The 18,118-nt window shown below is 48.1% G+C and overlaps 1 protein-coding gene across 4 annotated transcripts in view; it reads left to right on the plus strand.

Moving 5' to 3' along the window:
- EVL (Enah/Vasp-like) overlaps positions 1 to 18,118 on the plus strand; it is a 147,882-nt gene that overhangs the window by 21,594 nt on the left and 108,170 nt on the right. For 2 of the 4 annotated variants that reach the window (XM_069559746.1, XM_069559745.1), the window contains exon 2: positions 5,084 to 5,204. The exons of the other annotated variants lie outside the window; for them this stretch is intronic. In XM_069559746.1, coding sequence (XP_069415847.1) covers positions 5,089 to 5,204 — 116 coding nt within the window. In that variant the 5' untranslated portion in view covers positions 5,084 to 5,088. The remainder of the gene's footprint in view (positions 1 to 5,083; positions 5,205 to 18,118) is intronic. 4 annotated transcript variants of the gene reach the window in all.

The following is an 18,118-nucleotide window of genomic DNA, read 5'->3' on the forward strand; positions in this document are numbered from 1 at the left end:
GTAAGCCGCAACTGCTGAGCCCTGGTTCTAGAGCCTGTGCTCAGCAGCAAGAGAAGCCACTGCAAAGAGAAGCTCGGGGCCCTCAGGGAAGGGTAGCCCCCCGCTCTCTGCAACTAGAGAAAGCCTGCTCACAACAGTGAAGACCCAGCACAGCCAAAAATGATTTTTTTTTTTAATAAAAGGACAGGTAATAACAAATGTTGATGAGGATGTGGGTAATTAATCTTCACACATTGGTTAAGTGACTGTGTCGATAAATCTCATATTGGAAACCTCAAACATTGCCTGGGGAGAATGTACAGTTCCTTTGGAAAACAGTCTGGTAGTTCTTCAAAATGTTAAACGTAGAGTTTCCTTATGTCTGAGTGTTTCCACGTTGAGGCATATACCCAAGAGAAATGAAATGTACCTCCGTACAAAACTTTACATAAATGTTTATAGGAGCTTTATTTGTAGTAGTCAAACGGTGAAAACGACCCAAATGTCTACATCCTTATGAATGGATCAATAAAATGCGGTACAGTGGGGTATCATTCAGCAATAAACAAGGAACGAGGTGCCCATCCTGATAAGACATGGGTGAGCCTTGAGAATATTATGCTGTGAGAAAGAAGCCAGTTACAAAAGACCACATACTGTGTGATTCCATTTATATGAAATGTCCAGAAGAGGCAAGTTTGTAGGGACAGGAAGTAGATTAGTAGGTGCTGAGGTTAAGGGGTGAGAATGGGGAGTGGCTGCTGGTGGGTGTGAGGTTTTTGTTTGGGGGTGATAAAAACAATGTAAACTTAGATTGCAGGGATGGTCACACTGCCCTTGTAAGTATACTAAACAGTTATTGAATTGTGTATTTTATTTATTTATTTTTTGAATTGTGTATTTTAAATGGGTTACTTCTATGGAATAAAATCTCTTTCTAAATAAATCTGCTAAAAAAAAAAAAAACCAACAACTGAACACACTGCTCTCTTTCCCAGACTTTTCTTCCCGAATCCTCATTCTCAGTGAGCTGTGGCCCGAACTGAAACCTGGAGGCTTGATGAAGTCATTCATTCCCTCCCCCCAGATCCAGGCGGAGGCGTCATTATCATTTCTTCTTCCCTAAACTCTATTTTGTCTGTCCCCCTTTTTCTGGAGCTGTGATACTGACATGAATAGGTCTTCATCATTATTTAAGTGCCATAGTCACATTCCACTTTCCTTCTTTACCTCTTTCATTGTCTCCTCGGTATTTTGTTAAATTGTCAATACTCAACTCTGAGTTAATATTCTCTTCCTAAGTTTCTTCAGAATATTTCTGTCTTTCTGGATAAAGTTATAACTTCTTAGCACAGTTTATGAAGCCTTGGGTGAAGCAGGCTCTCTCTGCCTCTTCGTGTTGGTTTCCTCTGTTCTGCATGTTTGTAAGGAACCTACCCTCACGTGTTCTTTGTATATGATAGCCTTCCTGATGGTGATGCTGGTTTCAAGTGGTCAGCCGGCACATGTGGCGCCGTGTGGGACAGCGCAGATTATGGAGTTTCCATTACTGCATCGTAAGCACTCACTAAATGAATGAATCTTCACTCAGTAAACATTTCCTGAGTGAATGAGTGTGATCATAGCCATTATCTGTGACAGGAGCTCACCCAGCGTCTGCTCTTACAATTTTGGTGGTTAGATGCTCCCTGGGTTATTAGGTTACTAACCCAGCCCTAGGTGTCTCTCCCTTCTTCTTATATTCAGTATGTATTTGCTTCTCTGAAAAATGTCTACTAATTGATCCAGGTCCTGCATCGTCCATCACAGCACCCAAATTATTAGACTGTGGCGGTCATTTCCTCGACTTTGCCCTGGGTGGAACACCCTGCTCTCTGGAGCTGTGTAGAACAGGCTCTAGTTTGTCCGAGGTTCTCACACATTGTTGACTCCAGATACGATGTGGCTGTGGTGAGACCGGTGCAGAATTCTGATAGGTATGTTTTCGGTTGTGCAGCCCTGATTGCTGCGAGTTTCAGAATCTGGCACAAAGTCCAGTGGGTAGACAGTAGCAGGCTGAAAGAATTATTCACCAAAAGTACGTTGAATAAGCTCAAGACTCTTCAGGCTTTTTTTGGAGGGGAGCATTTTCTGTCACCAAGTTTGTGACAAGTAAATTCTTGTCTGAAAGTATTTCTTGCTTCATTACTATTAAGGCACCTCTCTTTTTAAGTCACAAAAATAGTTGATCATAGTAGAAAATTTAAAGGCAATGGGTCAGCAAAAATAAGAGGAAAAGCAGCCTCATCACATCACCCAGGAGGGCCACTGTCGACTTTCTGCTCTGGGTCCTTTTCTTGTGACCACACGTTAAAGAAAGATGTATATCTTGTGGATTTGTTCTCTGCATACAGCTCTGTGGTCTTTTATTTGCCAGTGCATCCTGTTTAATGGCATACTTGTGAAACAGTCTACTGCTTAGCTTTTTTCTACATTTTATTATGAAAATTTTCAGACTTCAAAAAATCGAATTATCCAGTAAATGTATATATCCCCACCACCATCCCACTGCATGAGCTTTGTCACTTCTCTGTCCGTTTACCCACCCCGCCTCCTGGTGGTGCACATAATTTCTTTCAGAAGAGTTTACCTTGTAGCAGTTTGCTAGTATGTTGTTGACTGGAGGTATCTAGATTATCTAACCAGCCCTCACTGTTGGGTATTTAGGTTCTTCTCCATTTATATTATGGGTGTTCTCTCATTGTTGAGTTTTGAGATTTCTGGATATAAGCCAGAAATCTCCCTTCTGATTACTCATTCCGAACATAAGCCATTTATCAGTTTTGTGATTTACCCCCATCTGTAGCTTGCCCTTTGATCTTCTTGGTGGCGTCTTGAAGCACGTACATCTTTTATTTAGATGAAGTCCAGCCCACCAACACTTTCTTCTGTGGATCCTTCTCTGCCCAACTCAAGACCAGGGAGATTTCCTCCTGTGTTTTCCTCTAGAGGTTTATAGTTTTAACTCAGACTAGATCTGTGACCCACTTCAGTATCGATGCGGTCCTGCGTAAGTGTTGCATGAAGTAAGGGTCTCTCATTGTTTGTAGAGATTCTCCACAGTTTCTGCATCGTCTGTTGGAGAGACTGTCCTCTCCCCGTTGAGTTGCCATAGCGCCTTTGTTGCAAGTCATTTGTGTACTCTTTCATCATTTGCTACAACATAAAATAAATTCCTCGTTTTTATTTTATTCTTTTTTTTTTTTTTGGTGGCTTGAGCAGCAGGCGTCTGCTTCTCACGGTTGTGGCGCCGAGGGAGACCATCTGCTTTTTTCTTTTCTGCCTCTGCTCCTTTCGGCTTCACTCACCAAGTGTTTTGGAAATGGTGCCCTTGCCATGGCGGCTCCCATCTCAGCTACTGGTGGCAGGTAGTAGAGGCGTGAGGGTGTGTAAAGAATCGGAGGGGGGGGCGGCCCCGCTTTTTACCCTTTCTCCTGTCCACCAAGGTTGGTTATTTGCTTGGGAAAATAAGTGATAACTGTTAGAGTGCCTAACTGGTGAAAATTTCATAAGAACGACGATTGAATAGATGCTTTAACTGTGGAGAAAATGTCGTCTAGCATGTGCTAGGATATCAGCAAATTTCAGAAACCTTTCTTAGGACTAAAAGTTTGCTCCACTACTCTGTCTTTTGAAGTCAGCTTTCTCAGGGCAGTCATCTAATCCTGTTTTATAGTTTGTGCAAATACGATTAAATGTAAAAGTGCAGCTTAGAAAGACTTGAACTCTGCTTCACCATTAATGTACTTAGTAATAATAAGGATAGCAGGGACTTCCCCAGTGGTCCAGTGGTTAAGAATCCACCCTCCGGTGCAGGGCCTCAGATTCGATCCCTAGTCAGGGAACTAAGATTCTGCATACCACTGGGGAGCTAATTCCGTGAGCCACAGCTAGAGAGCCCCGTGCTGTGATGAAAATCCTGTGGGCCACAGCTATGACCCACTGCAGCCAAATAAGTAAGTAAAGTGTTAAAAATAGGAATAATAGTAAAGGATAGCGGTAGCTCATGTTAATGAGTACTTTTCACATGCCCTCCGTGTTCCAACACTGAACATACATTGTCTCTTTTATCTTTACGGTTCTCACAGAAGGTCGCTGAGGTGCTGCCACAGTCTCTTTTCATGCTGAGGAGCCTGGGGCACAGAGAGACCAGTGAGCTGCCCACCTGGTAGACTGCACGGGCCCCAGCAGGCCCCAGGTTTGAGAGTCCCAGCACGGTGCAGCTCAGAACCGACAGTGCTGGAGCTCCAGACGCTGTTTAACCTGTGATCCTCGCCTTCAGTTAGGACTCGATAGCCCCCATGGTCTTTAAACATTCATTTTTAAAAATTGGTTGTAAACATAATTGTTTACCCAGGTGTGGCTCTGCCAGCATATCTTGTGTGGCTAATGTATAACAGACTGGCTTCTCTTTGAGTAATTTCAACCTTTGAGGGAGTTGAGAAGCGGAAGGAAAAGACAGTTCCGTTTCTTGTATCGGTTGCTGTTCTTGCCTAAAGGGCAGGGTGATGGTGTCCTGCACATATTAATCAGCACGTAGGCTCATCCCTTACGTGTAATAGTCATGGTCTGGAGGTTGGGGGGTTTGCTGCCACAGTTGGGCATATGGTGTATTCTCAGTGTCCACTGACCTGGATTCTGGGAGAGGAAAGAAAGGCTTAGGACAGGGAGGGTATAGGGAGCAGGGATGAAGGAGAGGATCGAACCAAATGATGTCCAGGCCCAATACGGTGTGGTTTCTGTGGTTCTGTGGAGCTTCCTGACTCAGAACAGAACTCTTCAGGGTGCCAGACGTCCACGGTCAGGGCAGCGTAAGTCAGCGTGAGGTGATCCATGGGAAAGGTGAAGGAAGCTGCAGGCTCTGCTTCTGGGGTCAGCCTCTGGCCCGGCCCCTGATGAAGCAGGACTGAGGCGTGCTTTCTTCTCCCTCCGTCTGCACCTTTCCCAAACGGAAGTACCGTGTGAGGTCCCTTTCTGTTAGCAAGCAGGGCTGGCAGGATGAGGCTCGACTCTGGTCACGACAAACCTCCTAACCCCCGGGTCTGTGGCTTCCCCCTCTGTACAGTCAGGATGACAGCCCCACCTTGCTTACCGTGGCAGGGGCTCCTTTGGCCGCCTCTGAAGGTCCTGTGGACGTCGGCAGTCACTGAGGTGCTTCCCAGCCGGAGACTGAGCGCGTCCGTGAGGTAAGGGTTCGCTGGAGGTGCCAGCTTAGTCCTTCCTCTTAAACAGTGGGAAGAAGCAAGGGTTCCCATGGTCAGCATCAGGAGCCCAGAACCACAAGCACCCAGCACTGAGGACGGCTTCTCGGTTCCGGGCTGTACAGGCTGACCTAGACCAGGGTTTCTCGAGAGACAGTGACTGCAGGCAGATCAAGGCAGATTTTATTTTCAGGTAGATAGGGATTAGGGTATTCTAGGAAAGCTCATGAAGGTCAGCAAATTAGTACTAATTAATAAAATCCACATGGTTCTCAGGTTTTAAAAAAGGTTCATTGGAGCCAAGAGGCTATAAAATAAATCGACCCCAAAACTCCCATAATAATCATAGTAGTAAGCCTTTCTGGTTATAGTGCCTCACACGGTACAGAATTATCCCAGCATCCCACAGGGTAAGTGTATCACAGCATCCCACAGGGTAAGTGTATCACAGCATCCCACAGGGTAAGTGTATCACAGCATCCCACAGGGTGAGTGTATCACAGCATCCCACAGGGTGAGTGTATCACAGCATCCCACAGGGTGAGTGTATCACAGCATCCCACAGGGTGAGTGTATCACAGCATCCCACAGGGTGAGTGTATCACAGCATCCCACAGGGTGAGTGTATCACAGCATCCCACAGGGTGAGTGTATCACAGCATCCCACAGGGTGAGTGTATCACAGCATCCCACAGGGTGAGTGTATCACAGCATCCCACAGGGTGAGTGTATCACAGCATCCCACAGGGTGAGTGTATCACAGCATCCCACAGGGTGAGTGTATCACAGCATCCCACAGGGTAAGTGTATCACAGCATCCCACAGGGTGAGTGTATCACAGCATCCCACAGGGTGAGTGTATCACAGCATCCCACAGGGTGAGTGTATCACAGCATCCCACAGGGTGAGTGTATCACAGCATCCCACAGGGTGAGTGTATCACAGCATCCCACAGGGTGAGTGTATCACAGCATCCCACAGGGTGAGTGTATCACAGCATCCCACAGGGTAAGTGTATCACAGCATCCCACAGGGTGAGTGTATCACAGCATCCCACAGGGTGAGTGTATCACAGCATCCCACAGGGTGAGTGTATCACAGCATCCCACAGGGTGAGTGTATCACAGCATCCCACAGGGTGAGTGTATCACAGCATCCCACAGGGTGAGTGTATCACAGCATCCCACAGGGTGAGTGTATCACAGCATCCCACAGGGTGAGTGTATCACAGCATCCCACAGGGTGAGTGTATCACAGCATCCCACAGGGTGAGTGTATCACAGCATCCCACAGGGTGAGTGTATCACAGCATCCCACAGGGTGAGTGTATCACAGCATCCCACAGGGTGAGTGTATCACAGCATCCCACAGGGTGAGTGTATCACAGCATCCCACAGGGTGAGTGTATCACAGCATCCCACAGGGTGAGTGTATCACAGCATCCCACAGGGTGAGTGTATCACAGCATCCCACAGGGTGAGTGTATCACAGCATCCCACAGGGTGAGTGTATCACAGCATCCCACAGGGTGAGTGTATCACAGCATCCCACAGGGTGAGTGTATCACAGCATCCCACAGGGTGAGTGTATCACAGCATCCCACAGGGTGAGTGTATCACAGCATCCCACAGGGTGAGTGTATCACAGCATCCCACAGGGTGAGTGTATCACAGCATCCCACAGGGTGAGTGTATCACAGCATCCCACAGGGTGAGTGTATCACAGCATCCCACAGGGTGAGTGTATCACAGCATCCCACAGGGTGAGTGTATCACAGCATCCCACAGGGTGAGTGTATCACAGCATCCCACAGGGTGAGTGTATCACAGCATCCCACAGGGTGAGTGTATCACAGCATCCCACAGGGTGAGTGTATCACAGCATCCCACAGGGTGAGTGTATCACAGCATCCCACAGGGTGAGTGTATCACAGCATCCCACAGGGTGAGTGTATCACAGCATCCCACAGGGTGAGTGTATCACAGCATCCCACAGGGTGAGTGTATCACAGCATCCCACAGGGTGAGTGTATCACAGCATCCCACAGGGTGAGTGTATCACAGCATCCCACAGGGTGAGTGTATCACAGCATCCCACAGGGTGAGTGTATCACAGCATCCCACAGGGTGAGTGTATCACAGCATCCCACAGGGTGAGTGTATCACAGCATCCCACAGGGTGAGTGTATCACAGCATCCCACAGGGTGAGTGTATCACAGCATCCCACAGGGTAAGTGTATCACAGCATCCCACAGGGTAAGTGTATCACAGCATCCCACAGGGTAAGTGTATCACAGCATCCCACAGGGTAAGTGTATCACAGCATCCCACAGGGTAAGTGTATCACAGCATCCCACAGGGTAAGTGTATCACAGCATCCCACAGGGTAAGTGTATCACAGCATCCCACAGGGTAAGTGTATCACAGCATCCCACAGGGTAAGTGTATCACAGCATCCCACAGGGTAAGTGTATCACAGCATCCCACAGGGTAAGTGTATCACAGCATCCCACAGGGTAAGTGTATCACAGCATCCCACAGGGTAAGTGTATCACAGCATCCCACAGGGTAAGTGTATCACAGCATCCCACAGGGTAAGTGTATCACAGCATCCCACAGGGTAAGTGTATCACAGCATCCCACAGGGTAAGTGAGCATCATGCTCATTTTATAGCTGTAGAAACAGACTCAGAGAAGCCTGTCCAGTGCCACACAGTTGGCCATCAGCAGACCTGGTGCTAGGCGAGAGAAGAGCTCACTTTTATTGAACTTCTGCTAAATGCGAACTGCTTTCCCGTTCACTGTCTCACTTGTTCCATTGCTAAGCCGTGTCCGACTCTTTGCGACTCCGTGAACTGCTGCATGCCAGGCTTCCCTGTCCTTCACTATTTAATCCACATGTAGTCTTGAGTTGGTATAATCCCCTTATATAGATGAAGAAACTGAGGATCAAAGGGGCTAAAATAAGTTGTTCAAGCTTAACAACTAGGAAGTAACAGAACTGGTATTTGAAAATCTGGATTTTTTAAAGTATTTACAATTTATTTAGCTGTGAAAGTTGCTCAGTCGTGTCCAACTCTTTGTGACCCCATGGTCTGTGCAGTCCATGGCATTCTCCAGACCAGAATACTGGAGTGGGTAGCCTTTCCTTTCTCCAGAGGATCTTCCCTACCCAGGTCTCCTGCATTGCAGGTGGATTCTTTACCTGCTGAGCCACAAAGGAAGCCCTTTATTAGCTGTGCTGAGTCTTTGCAGCTTGTGAATGCTTAGTTGCATCATGTGGGAATCTAGTTCCCTGACTTGGGATCGAACCCAGGCCCCCTGTGTTGGCAGTGCGGAGTCTTAGCCACTGGACTACCAGGGAAGTCCCCAGAACTGGTATTTAAATTCAGCTGCTGTTTGGCTCCAAAACTCAGCACTGCTGCCCTCTCTTGCCTGTCAACTCATCTGTTCTTTCATTCATTCAACAGGTGTTTATTGTGTACCTGGTAGTGTTTCAGGCCTAGAGTCTCAGGCTCCACAGCTTGCTCTCATTTGAGATTGCCTGTCTCATGAAATCTGTTAGAATTGAGAGCATTGTCTGTATGAGGCTATGGTTTTTCCAGTAGTCATATATAGATGTGACAGTTGGATCATAAAGCTGAGCGCCAAAGAATTGATGCTTTTGAACAGTGGTGTTGGAGAGGACTCTTGAGAGTCCCTTGGACTGCAAGGAGATCCAACCTAAAGGAAATCAGTCCTAAATATTCATTGGAAGGACTAACGCCGAAGCTCCAATACTTTGGCCACCTGATCCAAAGAACTGACTTACTCGAAAAGACCCTGATGCTGGCAAAGATTGAAGGCAGGAGGAGAGGGGGACGACAGAGGATGAGATGGCTGGATGGTATCACCGACTCGATGGACGTGAGTTTGAGCACTCTCTGGGAGTTGGTGATGGACAGGGAGGCCTGGTGTGCTGCAATCCATGGGGTCTCAAAGAGGCTGACACGATGAAGCAACTGAACTGAGGAGGATACATATAAAATAGTATTGTTGTTTTTATAAAAACCATACCTATTCATTGTAAAAATTCAATGAAATTGAAAAATGAAGTGCAGATGACCAGAGCATGTCAATCCCCTGGAGATAAACAGTTGTTAGCATTTTGGCCAACACACTTCTAAACATTTCTCTAGGCCCATATATGCAGAAAGAAGTGCAGTAATAACGCGGCAGCTCTGCCTAAGAGCTGTTTCCTAGCAGCGTCACGCACACCGCGTGGATTCTCACCTAAGCCCTGTGAGATGACAGTGTCACCCCACTCAGAAGGAAGCTGGCGTTGATGGTAGTGTGGTGACCTGCCCCTGGAGGGGAGCTCTGCATCTGAAGGCCAAGCTGTGAGTCCTGTGCTGAGTTGTATGTGATGGACAAGCTGACCTTGTTTTACTGCAATTTGCAGATACTGCCTTTTTTTTTTTTTTTTTTTTTAAACAAATGGAAGGTTTGTGGCCACCCTGGGCCAAGCAGGTCTGTTGGCGCCATTTTCCCAGCAGCCTTTGCTCCCTTCATGTCTCTGTGCCTCATTTCGGTAATTCTCGCAATATCTCACTTTTTTTTTTTTATCATTACCGTATTTGTAATTTGATCAGCGATCTTTGTTCTCCTACGACTCACTGAAGTCTCAGATAATGGCTAGCGTTTTTTTAAGTCATAAAGTATTTCTAAGCTAAAGTATATACATTTTCTTAAGACAGTGCTGTTGTACACTTCGTAGGCTGTAATGTAAATGTGACTTTTATGTACACTGAGAAACCAAAGGATTTGGGCGATTCGCTTTATTCGGATATTCCCTTTACTGCGGTGATCTGGGGCTGAACACCCAGTGTCTCCGGGGTGTGCCTGTATATGGTGGTGCATAAGGGAGAGTACACTGCATGCCTTCCTGTAGCTTGCTTTATTGTTTGACTGAGGAGGTGTTTATCATACAACCGTAATTCACAATTTGTAGCAGTCCTCTGTAGTGTTTTTACTCAATAGTAGCAATGTCTCGGCAGTTAATGTCGGTCTGTCTCTGTGTATACTGTGCTTTGTTTCACCAGTCCCTTGTTGAGGATGCTTAGTTTATTTCTAGGTTTTTTTGCTATTTTAATTAATAAAGGAATCAACATCTTCCTGCCCTTTGGGTCCTAACTTGTTCTTTAGAGGAGGAGGACAGAATGCCCCCTCCCCACCCTCCAGATGAGAATCACTGGTGTTAGAGCAGTCAGGTTCTGCAACCTGACCACGCATCAGACTCCCCTGGAGAGCTTGTTAAAAATGCAGCTTGCTGGGTTCTGCCCTCCCAAAGTCTCCGACTCATTTAGTCTGGGGAGAGGGCTGAGGGTTTTCCTCTTTGACAAGCTCCCAGGTGATGCTGAGCTGCTGGCCAAGGACCCCCACTTTTGAGAGCCACTGATGTAAAGGAAAAGCACTTAAGTGGAAATCAGGAGACTTCAGTTTTGATTCCAGCTCCAACAGTAGTCAGGTGACCCTAGACAGAAAAGGGAAAGTGTTGGTTTCTCAGTCGTTTCCGACTCTTTCCATGGGATTCTCCAGGCAAGAATACTGGAGTGGGGAGTCATTCCCTTTCCCAGGGGATCTTCCCGACCCAGGGATCAAACCTGGGCCTCTTGCCTTGGCAGGCAGATTCTTTACCATCTGAGCCACCGGGGAAGCCCGACCCTAGATGGGGTGCTGTGTTTTTCTCTTTGGTCAAAGTGAGAGGATCGGACTGATGTTTTTCTTAGACCGTTCGCCTCGCCAGTGAGAACTATGAGATCCGTCAACACCTGTGTTCTTCTGCTCGTGGCATACAGTGGCTCTTGAGATTTGGTTCGTTTAATGCCTGTGTTCTTTCTGCCCTCTCTTTTCTTTATTTTATTCAGTATTTACTGTGGGGTCCATGGACGGTAGTGTCATAAGAGAGATGAATGGTTTGAGAGTGAGGCTTAGAAAATGATGAAGTGCTCATTTTTTTTTCATGTTAGCAAGAATACATCTTTTAAGAAAGAACTACAGTTCCAAAGTTAGTCAGCTGCCTAACAAATCCTAGCTCAGCATCAGCAATCCAAGGGAAGGCCCTTAATCAGTTTGTCCGCATACCTATTAATTTAAACAGCAGGGTTTTATGCTGAGCGTCGGAGCTCTTTGTGTGAAGGAGCATAAACACCACTGCAAGATCCATGCCAGTGAAGCTCTTTGGGAAACTAAGAAGCAGTGCTGTTTTGGATGAGGAAAAATACCACCCTGTACATGAGAGTGGGAAATCAGAGATAGGGAAAGCTTATCAGAAATAATACATGAGAAAGAAAGACTGACTTTTAGAGGGGAAAAAATATATTTATCTAACGCAGGACTTTTCAGGTGACACCTCTCTCAGGCGTATGTCCATGCGATTTCATTGTCATCATCAGACGTTTGTTAAATGAAGGTTTTCCTTTTTCGTCCTTGTAGATTAGGAAGTATTCGTAGGGCCAGGGTAGGTGTTCACAACATAGAGACGACGCCGGCATGGGTCCCTTCAGACCTGCGTGGCGGTGTGTCACATATACGCGTTTACCCCTCTCTGTTGCTTCCCTGCTTCCTGGCAAGATACTTCATCCCTGCCTTGCCAGGCGCCGGAAACCCCTGGTGCCCACTCACTGGGTCTCTGCTGTGACGTGAATGTTCGTGTTCCCCTCAAGATTCCCCAGGGCTTCCCTGGTGGCCCAGTGGATAAAGAGTCTGCCTGCGGTGCGGGAGAACCATCTTCCATCCCTGGGTCGGGAAGATCCCCTGGAGAAGGAAATGGCAACCCACTCCAGTAGCCTTGCCTGGAGAATCCCATGGACAGAGGAGCCTGGTGACCTACAGTCCATGGGGTCACAAAGAGTCAGACACGACTGAGTGACTAACACTTCCACTTTCTTTCCAAGATTCACATTATGTGAGGGTGTCAGGGAGGTGGGGCCTCAGGGTGGAGCCCTCAGAAGTGGGGTCCGTGCCCTTGTGAGGGACCTCACAGAGCCCCCTGGTTCTGTCCACTCTGTGAGGACCAAGCACAGTGAAATGTGCCTGAGCCAGAAGAGGGCCCTCGCCTGACCACACTGGCCCTCTGCTCTCGGACTTCCAGCCTCTAGAACTGGGGGATACACACAGTTTATACGCCACCCCATCTGTCTGTAAGCCAGCCGGAAGGCACTAGGAACGTCTCCATTTCTGAAGGTTCCCACTAGACCAGTCCCCAGAGATGCTCTTCCTCACTTAGGCTCTTAGAGACACTCGCTTAACATGCCAAAGCCTTTGGAATCCATTCATTCTTTCAGCTCTTTAGAACAGTTAATTAATTAATCTGTTTGTTTATTCATGCTAATTCCCTAGCCTCTGTGGAAAATACAGATATGAACAAGACGTTCCCTGATTCATTCGATTTTTTTTTTTTTTTTTTTTTTTACTTCATATTGTTGTGCCAGTTCGTGTGGGTTGGGTTTATCTGTGCCTCTCTGGAGTGGGCTTGGTTTGTGACTTCCAAGCACTGTTATATTGGAAAGAAAGGAGTGATGGGGTAGGTTTGTGAAGTTAGGAAATTAGAGTTAATTATGGTAACTGCCTCAGAATAGCCAGAGCCTGGGGGAGGGGGCTCTGAATCAGCTCCGATGAATCACATTTCCCTTTTTGTCTTTAAAGAGGACTCACGAGGCGGTAGTGGAGAGAATTCAGAGAAGCACCGAAGACTGGAAATTCTAGAAAACAAGGCCCTCCAAATTTCAGGATCATTTGACCTAGGAAGACTAAGCAATAATTTAGAATTGACTTCAATTACTTGAAGGATTATTGTTACTTTATTTTTTTACCAATTAAGAGGAGGTAAATGCAGCAGAGGCAACAATGGACCAGATGGGAAAGAACAGTTTCTTATCCACTGCAACCAGTCCATTGGATTGGATGATAAGCTAGCTTTAGATAGTGTAGAGGTACTTCAGGAAAATTACCTGAAATTTGGAGAAAAGGCAAAATGATTATTGTGTGCCTTTCCAAGGTCACTCAAGAGCATAATCTGGTAAGCCGATCTAAAGAGTATCTGACTTTTGTAAAGTTAGATTTTAACTTGTAAAAAAAAATCGATAAGTGAAAAGTGAATTTTATTGTCCAGTAGAGCTCTTAATGATTTCTGTTCAGTAGGAAAGATAACCTCAAAGGTTATAGTTTAATTGCTCTGTAGGACGTTAGCCAGTTTTGTATCAACTTGGCAAGATTATTACAGCATTCTTTCCTTTTCCACCAAGTTCATATGTGTTTCTTTTGTTAGATTTGGACCAGCTTTGCCATCCTGCTTTTTCCTTCATGAAGGACTTACTTGATATGTGCATACTATATATTGGCACAAGAGTTCCCTTTTTAGCTTTTTGAAAATTATACTTTGACAGAAGTGAGTGCGTGTGGAGGAGATGAGCATCTCTGGTAGCTCACCCAGGAGTGGGGTTCCAGGCCCTTTCAGCCCTGAACACTGGTGTTCATCTAAATTCTCTTGGTCACCCAGATAGTACATTGCATTTATGGATCCTCTAACTCTTTGCCCTGGATGAAAACTTAAAACTCCTGCTTTATCAAGATCTCAGATGACACAGAGCAGAGAGGGATCATTTCTTTTGTTGTGAAGACCAGCACCATTACTGATTTATATAGCACGCACAGTTGCCGAACACTGGCACAGCGACTGTCATATCTGATCCTCTCTGTTTCCTTGTGAGGGAGCGGGGCAGGAATGGCTGCCCCCACTTGACAGGTAAGCACGTCGAGACTCCAGTAAAGTCACGGGCACTTGGCTGCTGAGGAGTGGCGCTGGGACCACAGCCCAGCCCTTCCCACTCCACGCTCGTCAGCAGTTACATGACGGAACTCAGATTCAAGAGGACTTTGGTAAGAACAGTGAACTGAGTAGGAAAAAGACGTGCACCCCGGCTCCAGACTGTCGTCATATCGACTGACTGGTGCGACTCTGAGGCTGCAGTCTTGGAGTCTGTGTGCCCTGTTCCTGACTGTTGGAGAGACCTGAAATGTGTCTGAATCTCCCCTCACTGCCCTGCCTGCCCCGGCCCTCCCACTCAGGGATTGATCAGTGCTGGACACACAGCAGGTACCCAGGAGACACTTCCTGATTGAATGGGGACATTTGTTTTACACGTATGTATATTTGATCTCCCTCTATTCCTGGTAAGACACTCTTGGCAAATTTCTGCCTATCTGGGTGACATTGGCACAGCTGCACTTATTCATTCAAAAGAATAATCTGCCCTTTGATTTGGTGCTTGCACCAGAAAGAGGACTGCTGACTTGACCCAATTCCGTCTTTTTTTATGAAATCTTCTCTAAATCTGCGAGCTGCTGATTCATTAATTCTACAGATACTTATTGACTAACTCTGTGCCAGGCCCTGCGGTAAAGACTAGGCCAGGCCGCCTCTCTTCCTTCAGTTCATGGTCCTGGTGGTGTCTTAGTATTTCTGTTGAAATACTTTCAGTCTTTGCTTCATTAGTAATTCACAAAATAGCATGAAACAACTGAGTTGTGAAGAAGACTTGGGAATTCCCTGGTGGCACAGTGGGTAAGAATCCGCCTGCCAGCACAGGGGCTGTGAGTTGGATCCCTAGTCCGGGAAGATCCCACATGCGGCGAAGCCCTTGCGCCACCACTACTGAGCCCGAGTGCTGCGGCTCTGGAAGCACACGCACCCAGAGTCTGTGCTGCAGTAAGGGAAGCCACCGCCGTGAGAAGCCTGTACGCCGCACGAAGCGTCGTCCCCAGTCGCCACCACTAAAGAAGGCCCAAGCAAAGCAGCAAAGACCAAGCACAGCCAAAAGCTACGTAAATAAAAAATATTTTTTAAAGGCTCTAACTTCAGTTCAGTCGCTCAGTTGTGTCCGATTCTTTGCGAATCCATGGACTGCAGCATGCCAGGCTTCCGTGTCCATCACCAACTCCTGGAGCTTACTCAAACTCTAAAAAGACTCTAAAACGTGCTCCAGACCCACCCATTTCTTCTCTCTGGTCCACTGCCTGTCCTGGTCCCTGCCCCACGTCCACACCCTGCCCTCTCTTGCTTGCACAGGGCCTGCAGCTTCTCCCACTTCCTCATGCTTCTTTGCTCAGTCGTGTCGACTCTGTGAGTGTCGACTGAAGCCCGCCAGGCTCCTCTGTCCATGGGATTCTCCAGGCAGGAATACTGGAGTGGGTTGCCATTTCCTTCTCCAGGGGATCTTCCCAACCCAGGGATAGAATCTGCATCTCCTACTTGAGCAGGCTGATTCTTTACCGTTGAGCTGCCTGGGAAGCCTCTCCCATTTCCCCCTAAAAACGACAATCGGCTCCTGTTAGGCCATTGTCTAAAGCTCTCCAGCAGCTTCCCTGTCATAAAACTGTACTTCCCCTCTGTCTCCATCTCCCTCTACTCCCTTCCTTCCTGGTCCAGCCACACTGGGGAAAGGGGCAGAAACCAAGCCAGTCTCCTCCCGCCTTGGGCCTCTGTGCCGGCTGTGTTGTCTGCTGATGCTGATCGTCCCTGGTATTTTCGTAACTGTCCCCACTGGTCATTTGGATCTCAGCTTAAGTCTCCCTCCCTGAGAGGGGCCTTTCCTGTCACCTCTTTTAAGTTCAGCAGCCCTTCCGTCACTTAACCCTGTTTTATCGTCTTTATCTTAACTCATTTATCGTCTGACTTTTTTCATTAGAATGTGTAGCTAGGGGCTTTAGCTTTTCCCTGAGAAAGTTATGGAGGGATGCAAGGATAGTGTTCAGTGGCCTGGCACAGGTGCTTAGAGAGGAGTGCCGATTGGTCGAGAGGTTGATGAAGATGGGAGTGCAGAAGTGATTACCAGCGAGCTGCTCGTGAGCAGTGGCAGGTGAAAATGGATTGTGATTGTGTTTGCTTAATGGCAGAGTGCCTTTTTTTTTTTTTTTTAAGAACTTTAAATAGAATTCTTGAAATGGAGGTAAGGGATGGTTTTATTTAAAGCTTTTGTTTTTTAAAGTTAAGTGTCACTGTAGGAATTCAGGTGACTGACATGACTTGGGGAGGAGGAATTAGTTTAGAGTGTGGGACTCACATTTCCTAGTGGTTCAAGAAAGTGGGGGTTTTGTTTGTTTTTAATTTTTTTGAAAGGTTAATTCAACTGGAACAAAAGTGCATTCAAAACACTTCTGACTAAAGACATGCTCTGTGGCTAGGAATGTGTCTTGCCTTGTGACGACTTAGAAGGCCTAAAAACAGGGTCAGCGCCCGTGGGCTCCCCACCAGCGCAGAGTAGGAGAGTTCAGAGCTGGTGACCCCAGGTTGTGACAAGTTTCTCTTGAAGCTGTGTTCACACAGCAAGTGTGTTGTTTCGCTTGCACTGTCCACACATTCCTGATGGAGGTGTTGAGGCGCCAGCCTCCTCTGGTCTCCTCTTGCCAGCCCCCTTCCCCCCCGTCCCCTGGGGCTCTCACCTGGTCAGAGACCTAAGACCCGGGGGCACAGAGGGTACTTCTCAGCACTAGATGGCATGTGAGGCATTTAGAACGTAGCTCTTGGTTGTCATAGGAGTTGCAGTTTTGCGCTTCCTCCAGGCTGGCTGTGGTCAGGAGCGGAATGCGCAGTCATGTCACCAGCGTGGAGGGGTTGAGTGTGCCATCACCTCCTTTCTGCAGTGTCCCCACACCCGCCGTCATCCCCATCCTCAGGTCAGGGGGCTGAGGCTCAGACAGGGAAGAGTCCTGTCTTCCCAAGGCTCCCCAGGCAGGTAGTCATAGAACTGGGCTCGGAACCCCACTGTCCATAACCTCTGTGGGGCAGAGGCGGGGAGACCCCCTGCATCAGGGTCCCGGGTTGGCGAGGTGGGTGGGCGAGGCAGGTGGGGCTGGGTGCTGACTCCATCCTGCAGACAGTGAGGAAGGGTTATGGGGTTCAACTGGAAGGTGCTAGGGTGACTGCAGGAAGGGGTCGGACGGCCGGGAGATGAGGAATGGGGAGGGGAGTCTTAGGAAGCCGGGGGAGACCGGAAAGGCCACGGAGCTTGTTACGCTCAGCCCCCTGCTCAGAGGAGCACGTGCGGCCAGGCCTTGAGACCGGAGCTGCATTTGCAGTCTTGCCCGTAGCTGACTTCGCTGTACGTCCCCTCCTGCTTGGTGTGTGCAGAGCTCAGCAGCAGCTGAGCAGGCCCGAGGGTGTCAGAGCGTTCCTGCTCACACGGCGGGGATGCTAGCCTCTGTTCAGATGCCCTGTTTATGTTGCCGCACGTTCGTCATGGCTCCGTAAGCCTGAAGCCTCACATCCTAAGACAAGCGGGAGAGGAAACATCGGTGTGAGGTGCAGGCTCACGGGGCCTCCAGGCCTGAAACCCCAGCTTGTCTGTACAGGAGCTGGGATGCGGATTCAGTGCCAGCGAGTATATTGTGAGTTCCCTTCTTGGGAACTGGGCCGTTTCACAGGGAGAGGCAGGCTGCGGGCACTCTGAGCATGCACACGCCACAGACACGGGTTTCAGACATCCTGCTCATGTAGCTTTCCAAGATTGTTGGGGGCCTGGGGACACCTCCTCTTAATGACCGTGTTTTTAGCCTGTATCTCTGCGTCAGTTTCTCTGGGGACACCTGAGGCGGCTGGCACGGCCAGTAAGTGCAGCAGGTCAGCGCTCTGCTGGGACAGCCAGGCCCGGTCAGGAGGCTTTGTCCTTACAGTGAACCTGGAAAGAAGAAGGGAGTTCAGAGTGTCGAGGGTGAGCTTGACAGCGTGTAGCTTGGGGAGCCCCCTGCCCCCACCAAAGTCCAGTGCGGATGGGCCTCCCGGGTCTCTTAGGCCTGGTGTTTCCAGGCGGAGTCAGGGCTGGTCCTGGTGGAGGGAGGGCCAAGCCAGGTAGCAGGGAGTC

Source organism: Ovis canadensis, chromosome 18 (genome assembly GCF_042477335.2).
Source record: "Ovis canadensis isolate MfBH-ARS-UI-01 breed Bighorn chromosome 18, ARS-UI_OviCan_v2, whole genome shotgun sequence".
Classification (NCBI taxonomy): Eukaryota; Metazoa; Chordata; class Mammalia; order Artiodactyla; family Bovidae; genus Ovis; species Ovis canadensis.